This window comes from Ixodes scapularis, unplaced genomic scaffold, assembly GCF_016920785.2.
Source record: "Ixodes scapularis isolate PalLabHiFi unplaced genomic scaffold, ASM1692078v2 PGA_scaffold0__279_contigs__length_252992795, whole genome shotgun sequence".
NCBI lineage: Eukaryota > Metazoa > Arthropoda > Arachnida > Ixodida > Ixodidae > Ixodes > Ixodes scapularis.
Window position 1 is genome coordinate 112,988,338 of NW_024609835.1, and position 10,622 is coordinate 112,998,959.

Below are 10,622 nucleotides of genomic sequence, written 5' to 3' on the forward strand. Positions count from 1 at the left end.
TTTTTAATAACTAAATAATGAATCACACAGAAGTGAATAAAAACTGTAGGCCACTATAGCAGTCGATCATACAGTACATATACTATACACTATTTTGCGCTCGTTTTCGAGTTAGCGGAACTCCTTCGCTTAGAAACTTTATTGAACACCAAATAACAACAACAACAAAAAAAGTGATGTGCGATGCTAGACGTAGTGCTCCTTTTCTTTGCGACGGACCCCTTGAAAAGGGAAGCGAACAGACAAAGCGACCAAGTTTGATATGCTTTGGAGCGTCCGTATATTGAGCTGGGCGGCCGCGCGCGCGGTTTGTCATTCGGCGTGGCGCGAACGGGGGACTTTTCCTTCTCGACCGCTTTTGTGGCCCCCGGTCAGCGTCAAAAAAAAAAAAAAAAAAGAAAAAAAGAGAAATGAAAGGGTGACTGGGTTGATGTGTGAGTGGTGGCGAAGGCGTTCGGCGTCCTTTTTGTCAAACGCGGCGAAAGAGGGCTGGGTTCGTTCCAGCCGCCCTTTCAAACCTCCTTTTTTTTCTTTCCTATTCCGTCGTTTGGTACCTCATATAACATCCGACCGTCCCCTCCTCAGCTCTTTGCTACATATTGTATAGACAGGCCTTTTTTTCTTAAATTTCGTTTCTCCTATTTTCGTGTGCCTCTGTTAACTGTGATACTTTTACATCAGTTATTTACTTTCATGCCAAACACCCGCCGTTTTTATTTGTTGCCAAACCTCTTTTATCTTGTCGTTCAGTAATACGTAACATACAGCCCTTTCCTACTCAGCTCTTCGCTACATATTGTAGGGAAATGTATTTTATTTTATTTATTCTATCCTTTTTATGGTTCTGTTAACCGTAATATATTTACATTAGCATAGCTTACTTTGATAATTAACGTTCGTTTTTTTTTTTCTGCCAAACCTCATTTTTTCCCTAATCTTATCGCTCGGTAACATCCGACTGTCCCCTTCTTTGCTCTCTGCTACGTATTGTTCGGATAGGTTTTTCATTCGCTTCTTATATTTTAATGCGAGTATCTGTTAGCTGTACTATATTTTCATTAGCTTACTGCGATGCCTAACAACGTTGTTTTTCCTCATTCGTTTGAACCTTTTCCTTTTGATTTAATTGTCACTTCCTTCTCCGCTTCTTGTTGCCCAATATTTTTCACAACATTTCTTACTTTTTTTTTCAATAATAGATTTTATTGTATGTCTAGTTTGGAACGTATGAAAGTACATCCTTTTTCTCTGAATGGCACTGCCCCCTCCTTTGTTGTTTGACGTATAATTCATTCCTCATTCTCCATCTCATATTTTTCTATATCACGTTTTTTTTTTATTCATTTACATCTTACTTGGCGCCGTGAATTGAATACTCCGAGCGAGCGCCTGTCGTCGAAGGCTCTTCTAATCAGCAGCATGACTCTCTGTCTTCGTCTTCTCCATAGGTTTCGGTTTTGTTTTTGTTTCGTTGGGCCTTTCGCCCTCTGGGTTCTTCGCCTGATTGGAAATTACAAGGACCTCCCTGAACAAAGGGCTGGGGGACTGCGAGGTTGTAGCGGTACATGCACCCAAATGAAAGGGGAGAACAAATGATGGAGCATTTCGCGAGACGGAGTTCGTAAAAACAAGACCGTACTCCCTATGCAGCAGCAGTACGCAGCAACCTTCATTCCATCGCGCGTTGTGCAGTGAAAACAAAGTCTTATGCGGTCGTGGGAGATAAGTTGAGACATTATCCTATTTGGTGTAACAACATGCACAATGCCTGATGCAATATTCGTGTTGTACAAAGAGAAGACAAAAAAAAAAAAGAATACCGCATGCAAAAGAATTGTCTTAAAACGTTATCTGCTTTTACTGTATTTTTTTTTCTTTTTTTGTACTGAGGCAGAACTGATCAAACACTGGCTCGTTTTGGGTTCCTTCCATTTCCTCCGCGGGCTGCTCGAGGATAAAATACGACTCGTCATACATCACGAAGAGGGGCCGCAGAGAGACTTCTCTGGTGTCTGCTCTTCTTAGGTTTGCTGAGGATGGGTTTCTACGACGGACAAATATACGTTGTTTCTGTGCAATTTACTTAGAATTATTCTTCGTTTAACTGTTATTTATTTCTTAGAAATAAAGTTTGTATAACAATATTGGTTATGTAAGCCTTAAATGCTAATTTTAGTAAGGATCGTTAGCCTTACGTTGCGCGTTAAGCTCAATTTGCGCGTTAAGCTCAACATACTGACCCTCATCATTCGTTTGCATAGTTTCGGACGAATATTGTCAAAACTTAAACATTTATTACGTTGAATTCAGGGCGTTCGCTTCCGAGGTTCGTATTTTAATATTTATACTGACAAGGGTGTCCAACCCGAAACTTGGTTAGGAGCTCTCCACTCTAGATTCCTCTAAGTGTAGTAGGCTGCTTCGTATTCCTTCTATTGGACGTGACTATGTTTTTTTATATATTGCCGTTATGTCACGGTTTGTTTCCATGTTCTTTTATGCAATATCTGTTAAGCTTTTTCTCATACCAAGTAGCTTCAGAAATAATTGTTTTAAATACAAATTATCTCAACTCGAATAAAACGCTCACTATTCTTTTCACGACCGTCCAAACAATTGCGAAGATATATTCCGAACTGCGGTTCAGAGCGGAGGTTCGCTTTACAAGGCGCCGCCTCTCGAAAGCACACGAAGTTGCAATCTGGTCTCTACACAACGAAGCTCCAGAGTACCTTCATTGAACAGAAATAACGACAACGCAACTGACATTGATGGATAAAGTTAACGAAGACTTTCGATTAAGCGGGGTTGAGTATGATTAGTAAAATGCCGCGTGCATGGCGGAGTCGGCAACGCACACCGCTGCCACGGGGAAGATCGAGGTTAGACTCCCGCACATCGTGGTTATTTTCTTCTATGAATCAAGGTTCTGCTTGCCATTGTGTGTTTTTGTTGTGAACAGTCCAGAACGTACCGCGTGCATGAAAGCAGCTGTAAAGCCGGCTCCACACCGATCATACATCGTACAAAAGAAAGCCTGCAAACACGAGTCGCCGGTATATCCGAGGTTCGACCCTTACAAAATAGCCACACCAGCATTTATATTTGAAAAATCCAGATATGGATATATAGGAGAATAAGCAGATTATTTTATAATTATTATTATTTTTATTTTTGATTATTATTATTATTATTATTATTGTTTGAACCTGCCAGCGTGAAGTCCTATGGTTTTCCCTGAACTCTACAATAACACTGGTTGATTTATCCATTGAGTTTTTTTTTTTCGGGCATAATAAGTGACAGATGACAATCGGTCACTTTTGCAAATAGTGCAACATCTGTTGCTCTTCTAAATAGCGAGTCTTAGAAGACCGTGTTTCCCCTCCGCTAAGCCCCTCCGCTACCCGGAACTCTACAGCCAAGGCCATCGGCACGCAGGCGCAGTGGCGGTTTCTTCGTAGCGGAGGGGGAAACACGGTCTACTAAAACTCCCTAATATCAAGTTTGAAGATACGTCAAAGAGCCCCACGCTTTGATTGCCGCTAAAAGGACTTAGTTCGATTAACAGTTTAAAAAGTATCCCTACCCGTGTTCCAGTTCAGCTAGCAGACTATGAGCTCAATTTAGATTATGATCAGTTCGGCCGCCAGTTCGGCGACTTTTGTTTTTTCGTGTTGTCCAGTTTGTTTTTCATTTGAGCAGTTTCGACAATTAAACCACCAGTTTGGCGAGTTACTTTTTTCCGTTTGTTCTTTTTGTTTTCCACTCTTTTTTAGGTTTGAGAAGCTTGGTTTAAAATTTAGTCAGTTTACTAACAGTGCGTAAACTTAAAATTCTCTTATGGCCACTTGAAGATTCATATAGCTTTTTTTCTTCTCAATAAAACAGCATTGGCAGGCGTTGTCGCATGAAGTCGCAAAAGGGTAACAGCGCCGTTGTGAAGGCCCGTTCACTGCTTTCATTTGACTACCAGAAACTGAGACAAGCCCGGTTTTTAAGCCTCTTTTGACGGCTTACGCACATCCAAGCTGCATCTTGATTTATCCTTTTGATGGTAAAGTTATGAAAGACATTTTGAACGAACGAGCATGTGAATTTGTTTTGTGATCTACAAGAAATTTGTGCATGCACATGTAAATACATAATTGATATAGAAACAATACCATTCTTCTGTCTTTATATGCTTCAGACAGAAATAGGCGAGCCATAGTTACGAATCCATCCTTGCAAGGCTTTATGCAGATCACTGTCACAAACAGATTGAGTTTCTAAAAAAATAATTTAGGATTTGAGATTCAAAATTGAGAACTGCAAGGATGTATTTTTTTGATAAATGGTTGTACAACAAATAACTGGCCTTACTTTTTTCATTAAAAATGCACTGTATGCGTCGAAAAAGGGACATAATATTTACATATAAGACTAAATATGAGAAGAGGTCGCCCTATAAGGAACTACAAAGATCCAGACACTGTGGAATATGGAAAAAGCACGCCAAATATGGGACTACATATACCCATAGATGGCAATAATTAGTCCAATGCATGAATATATGCATCACCTTATATGGCCATATATCGCGTCCTTTTTCCATATTTGCGCTTATTTGCTCTTTTAAAAGCCTCTGACACGCCCAAAAAAAATTTTTTTTTCATTCTAGGCGTTGAAATGGCATGTCAGGACATTACAAAAAATTGTTTCACAATAGAAGTGCGTAGTTTTTTTTTTATAAAAATAGAAATACGAGGCCTAATTCAAAGTTCCCGCCAGTGCACTGTGACGTAACAGTGTACCGCAAGGTGTCGGGGCGGTCAGAAGGGATGGATGGATGGATGAAAACGTTTATTGAAAAAGAACTCCGATGACCGAAGTCATCGCAACGCGGTGACCTTGTGGTCTGGCGTCGTCTTCTGGGGAAATCGGGGTGGGGGGTTTAAATGCAGGAGGTCAGGCCGCCTGTAGAGATTTACTCTAATAGTGATCTCAGCACCCGAGTCTTTCGTTGGGATTCACCCGCCGGGTGTGTCCAGTCCCGGAGATTGCTCGGCCGGTCGATTTGTTTCATCTTGCTGAAGATGAGGCACCTGTAAGTTTTGAGCCCTTCGCAGTCCCAGATATGTGGTGCAAACTGGGGCGCGAGTCCTCCTCCCTGCAAAGTTTGCACCGGGGGTCAGGTGGTACTGCGTAAGGGTGTTTTTTCTTGAGGGCGTAAAGTTCGAATTTGTATTGGAGGTTAGGAGTCATCGCTCCGCCAGTGCGAATGCGCCGTAGCAGCACGATTTCTTTTCTTCGAAATGTGTCCTTCGGGATAGGGTGTTCTTCTGGGGACCAGGATCTCTCTAGGAGGCGTTTCCTTGTTCGTTGGACTATGCGCAGTTCTTCAACAGGGTCGTATGTATCCTGGTCTTCATGAGGATTGTCGTTGCAATCGCTCGGTTGCGGGTGTGACGGGCTGACGTCCGAAGGCCGGGGCTGCAGGGACGGTTGCGTGAGGTTTCTCATCGCCTGCTGCGCGGCTTCGTGTGCAAGCTCGTTGCCGGGTATTCCCTCATGTCCGGGGACCCACCTGACGCTGATCCTGGCCCCCTTGTTCCGGTATAGTCGGATTGCGGAGTCAAAGATAGCTTTTATGGTGGGACTTGCAGAGTACTTGTGTTGTCTAAGTTCCCTAACTACTTCTTGGGAGTCTGTATAGAGAACTAGCTGCTGGTCAGTTCCTAAGTAGGGTGTAGCACCTTCAATGGCCTGCAGGACAGCCTTGCACTCCGCATATTCTGGTGTGTGATGGCCTAGGGGATTGCCTTGGGTCACTGTCCAGGTTGCGTGTTTCTTGAGGTAGGCGACTGCAGTGGCCCAACCTGTGGTGCCGAGGCTAGCGTCTGCGTAAGCCACCATGTTGTTAGGGGTCGCTAGTATCTGTGCTAAGTCTTTCTTGTGTTGTCTTGCGTAATGTTCCCGGCGTTTCTTGTGTCTATCTGCATCCATGTTCTTAGGTAGGGGTTTGGAGCCTTCTGTCACATCGATGAGTTCCCATGGGGGGGGGGGGGGGGGGGTCGTTTGGGGATTGGAGGATCTACCTGGATTTGTACGCCCATGAATTTCGCAATCATCCTGCCTTCGTTTGTATGTTGTAGGCGAGAGGCTTGAGCGTCTTTCTGCTGCTGGATCAGATCAGCGATATCCGGGATGAAGATACACTTGGCCAGCTCTTCACTACGGGTGTGTTTCGGGAGTCCGAGGATGGTTCTTCTTGCTTCATTTAGCAAGGTTTTCAGTCGGTTGTGTTGTCGCCGGGTGAGGGGATAAAATCCCGCCGCATAAGTAATTTTTGAGACTAGCACTGACATGACCAGCTTCTTTGCAGTCTTTTCCCCAGCGCCGCCCATCTTGGGTGAGATGCGCCTAACCAAATTAATGCCTTGTTTCCATTTTTTAAGTATTTCGGCGATCCAGGCTGTGGTGTTCTTTGGCGAGTATCCAAAGTTTACTCCTAAAATTTTTATGGAGTCTTCTCGTTGGATTGGGTTTCCGGCAAAGGTAAGCCCTAGGTTTTTGTTGTTCTGATTCCTTCCATATATTGTGTACTTTGTATTTTCAGGTGAAGGGTACATTCCTACTTCGTTAAGATATGATTCGATGGTGTTGAGTCCTCTTTGCAGGGCTGCTGCTTGCAGTTCGGGGTTCCCTTCGTGTGTCCATAAGGTCACATCGTCTGCGTACGCAGTGGCTTTGAGGTGGGGAATTTCATACAGTTTCCATAAGAGCGGTGCCATCACTATATTGAATAGAGTTGGGGATAGTACGGCTCCCTGCGGAACGCCAATGTTGTTTTCGTGTGTGCGTCCTTTCCTGCCGTCTTTGCCACAACCAGCTCTAATCTTGTAGGTGCGTCCCGTGAGGAAGGATTTGACGAAGTCGAGTTGTTTTCCGTCAAGACCCTGTTGTTCCATCTTGTCTATTATGGACTCGTAAGGGACAGTATCAAAGGCCTTTTTGATGTCTATGGATGCAATCCCTCGCATTTGTTTCTTGGCTGGGTGCATGTCAACGACGTCTTTATAGATCATAGATAAGCTGTCATGAGAGCTGAGATTTGCCCTAAAACCTGTTTGCGTGGGATGGAAGATACCTAGATTTTCTGCGTTGTATTGGATTCTGGCAAGCACCGTACGTTCAAGGAGCTTACCCATTATTGATGTAAGCGAAATCGATCGTACGTTTTTGGGGTCCCTCGCTGGTTTCCCTGGCTTGGGTATGGGAGTGACGAGGGAGAGCTTCCATTCTTCGGGCAGCTGCCTTGATTCCCATATGTCGTTGAACCATTTTAGGATGACGAGTTTGGTTGTATGGGGTGCATTTCTAAGCATTGAGACAGTAATGCCATCGTGGCCTGGTGCACTTTTGGTTCGGCAGTGGTGAATCGCAGCTCCAAGTTCCCACTCAGTAAAGGGGAGGTCTTGGGGTTTTTCCGATGGTCCTGCATGCTTGGGTAGATATATCCCGGCTTTTGGTTTGGTGGTGGGTTGCGGGAAGAAAGTTTCCCCCAGTTTGTCTAGGATGTCCTCTGTTGCTTCGCTGGAGAGAAGGGCTATTACTGGAATGGGGCTGACTCCCTTTCGTTTGCCCAGCATAGAGTTGAACGTTCTCCATACATCCCCAATGCTGGTGTTCTTGTCGAAGGTTTCGCAGTAATCCAACCATCGTTCGGTGGCTAGTTGTCATGAATATTTGCTAGCCTCCTCAGTTAGTCGGTTGACTTTGTCGAGATGTTTCTTTAATTTTCCTTTACGGTACTTTTCCAGAGCTCTGGTTCTCTTGTCCCAAAGGGCCAGGAGGTGGTAGTCTGGTTCAGGTGTGTCATCCCTGACTACCCTTACTTCAGTGGCCAGGTGGGTGGCTGCCGTTAGCAGTGCGGTGACCTGGTGTGGCTGCAGGTCTTCCCTTTGCTCTTCTAAGTTCTCTCTAAACTTGTCCCAGATTATGGTTTGAGTGGGACGTTTGGGTTTGAGGTTGTTGCTTCCGATTGCCGCATCAATAATTATCGGGAAGTGATCACTACCCCACGCATCCCGCATCGTGTCCCAGCTGAGCTTGCGGGCTGTTGCTGGGGTTGCTAAAGTGACGTCGATGATGGAGTCAGTTTGATTGCTTGCTGTAGCATGCCTCGTTGGTTTGGTGGTGTCGCTTACGAGTTCGAGTTCATTGTGTTCTATGATTTCAAGGAGTCTTCTGGTTTTCTGGTTAAGCTGGTTATTGTTCCTGTCTTCGAGTTTGGTGTTAAAGTCTCCACCCAGAATGAGGTAGTCATCCGGGTATTCATTCTTTAAGTGGGTGATCCATTCAAAGTTCCATTGACTGCCAAGTCGTCTCTTGGTTGTATGGAGAGCAATTCTTACTGCAGTAATCTCTTGGGAGTCTAAACACCACTGGGATGTATCCAGCTGAATGCACGGCAGGTTCTTGCTTACAAACAGGTTGACTTGTGCCCTGACTTCCCATTCCCCAGGTCTGATATGTGCAGTTGTGAAATTCTGTCGTTTAATGGAGGGATTTGAGAATTTCAAGTACCCTGATAGTTCGATGTCGTTTGTTCTAGTTTCTTGTCGCAGGAGGATATCAAACTTATAATCTTTGATGTGCACGAGTAGTTCGGACTTGCGTCGTGGGAGGCTGCGACAATTCCATTGTAGGATTCGCAACGTACCCGTCCGATCGCGGTTAGCACTCATGTTCGGGCATGGCCTGACTTGTCGTAGGTGCTGGTCCAAGCTTCTGGAGGATTGTTTGCTGGAACTGCTGCATTTGTTGCTGTGTTTGTTGCATTTGTTGCTGCATCTGTTGTTGCGTTTGCTGCATTTGTTGGTTCATCTGTTGTTGAAACTGGAGGAACATCTGTTGCCAGTTTATCTGATTCGTTGGTGCCGCTTGCTTTGGTGGAGTGGGCTCCCTGGTGGAGATTACTCGATGTTCCTGCGAAGCTTCTCGACGGGTTTGCTCCCGTTCTTGCTGATTCGCATCTTGGATTGCCTTGCGGGTTTCCATTGCTTCCTTGAGACGCCTGGCGATAGTTGCCTTGCGGGCTTCTCGTTTTTGTTTGTCCTCTTCGATCTTCCTCTCAAATTTAAGGAGATCTGCTTTCATTTGTTTCAGGATTGCTGTGTCTGATTTGTCTTCGGCTTCCATGGCGTGGAGTTCCTTCTGCCAGGCCTTGATTTCTACTTCGTCGTTAGCGTAGTAACCCTTGTTTCCATCTCTGCGGGCCGTGTGTGCGTAGCTGGGGCCTCGGTGGTTGTTGTGCCGCAGAGATGGTGAACGGTGACGAGAATTGGTTCCTTCAAGTTTTGGCGCGACTGGCTTCTAGACTTTTCTTCAGTGGTGCGTGCTCCATGGTAGGCGTCGTTCTTAGTTCTTTCATTGTTTGAGATAATGCCTGGTTGTTTCAGTGTCGGGTAGTCTTCGAGCGTTACCCTCGGCGGTTTCTGCGTGTTTGAGGTGCTTCCTCCTTTTCCCTTGCTCCCCCTGGCTCCTCCTCATTGTGCTTTCGCCTGAAGTATCAAATTGACACGCTGGCGTGCGGGGCAGGTTGGGTCTGCGGCCAAGTGGGTTGATGCTTTGCAGTTGGTGCAATATTGCCGTTCGCACACGTGTCCTTCTAGAAAGATACAACCGCAATCCCTGCATCGGGGTTTGCGCGTGCATACGTTTTCCTTGTGCCCGAGGTCTTGACACCTCTGGCACATCATGGTTGCTGGTTTGTAGAGTGTGACTCGTATGATGAGGCCATGATACACAATGCTTGTCGGTGGTCGTTTGCCCACGAACTTGACAAGGGCGAGGTCTCGACCGCCGAGAGGCCTAGCATGTATGATTTCGTGGGATCGGCTTGAAAGAGCTTCTTCTAGCTGTTTCGATGTCTCTTGCGGGTCTATTCCGTGTGCTACTCCTCTGCACGTGTCCCTTGGTGGCGTTTCGTGTCCGACGACCTCAACTGCTTTCTCGGGCGCTTTAATCGGCGTCAGCTTGAGCAGTAGTGCAACGTATTTTCGATCTCGTACCGTTACGGTAATTGTGTTGGCTGCCTTGTTCACGCGGAATGTCGGTAGCTCTGTTTTCTGGCATGCGGCCAGGTTTAGGCCTAGTTTCGTTAGAAAGTTTCTTTGTAGAGATGCTGCTGGAATGCTTGCGAGATCGTACGGTTCCTTCGAGTGGAAGACGACATTGAAGCGTTCCTCTAGTTGGTCGCTGTTTGGGTTCATAGCCGCGGCAGTAAGAAAATTGGAAAGATTCTTACTTGCCCTTTGTTTCTTCTTTCTATAATGGACTTCTTGCCACGTCTGCTCACAGTCATCGTTCGTATCTTCGGGCCCATTGCTCGTTTCGTAGGTGTCCATATTGGTTCCAGCTTGGAGCTCCGACAAGTCAGACAGGTTTGAGCATGTACTGGTTCCGCTGGGTTTTCTCGATCTCTTGCTAGAAACATTGTCGTCATCTTCATTCAGTGAAGCAACGTCGGTGGCAGCGCGTCGCCGGGTAGGTTTGGCGATAGGGTGTCGTGTAGTAGCCGGATTCATGTACCGCTGCTCAGCGAAAATACTCGCCCCCACGTTAGAGTTGTATTC

The 10,622-nt window shown here is 45.7% G+C and overlaps 1 protein-coding gene and 1 pseudogene across 1 annotated transcript; both read right to left on the reverse strand.

Moving 5' to 3' along the window:
- Nucleotides 1-4,936: 4,936 nt before the first annotated feature.
- On the reverse strand, nucleotides 4,937-5,988 carry LOC115329108 (annotated as a pseudogene).
- Nucleotides 5,989-8,721: 2,733 nt separating this feature from the next.
- Nucleotides 8,722-9,186, reverse strand: LOC120848507 (vacuolar protein-sorting-associated protein 36-like). Its single transcript, XM_040220496.1, has one exon. The coding sequence runs from the start codon at nucleotides 9,184-9,186 to the stop codon at nucleotides 8,722-8,724; it is 465 nt and encodes a 154-aa protein (XP_040076430.1).
- Between the last annotated feature and the right edge of the window lie 1,436 nt (nucleotides 9,187-10,622).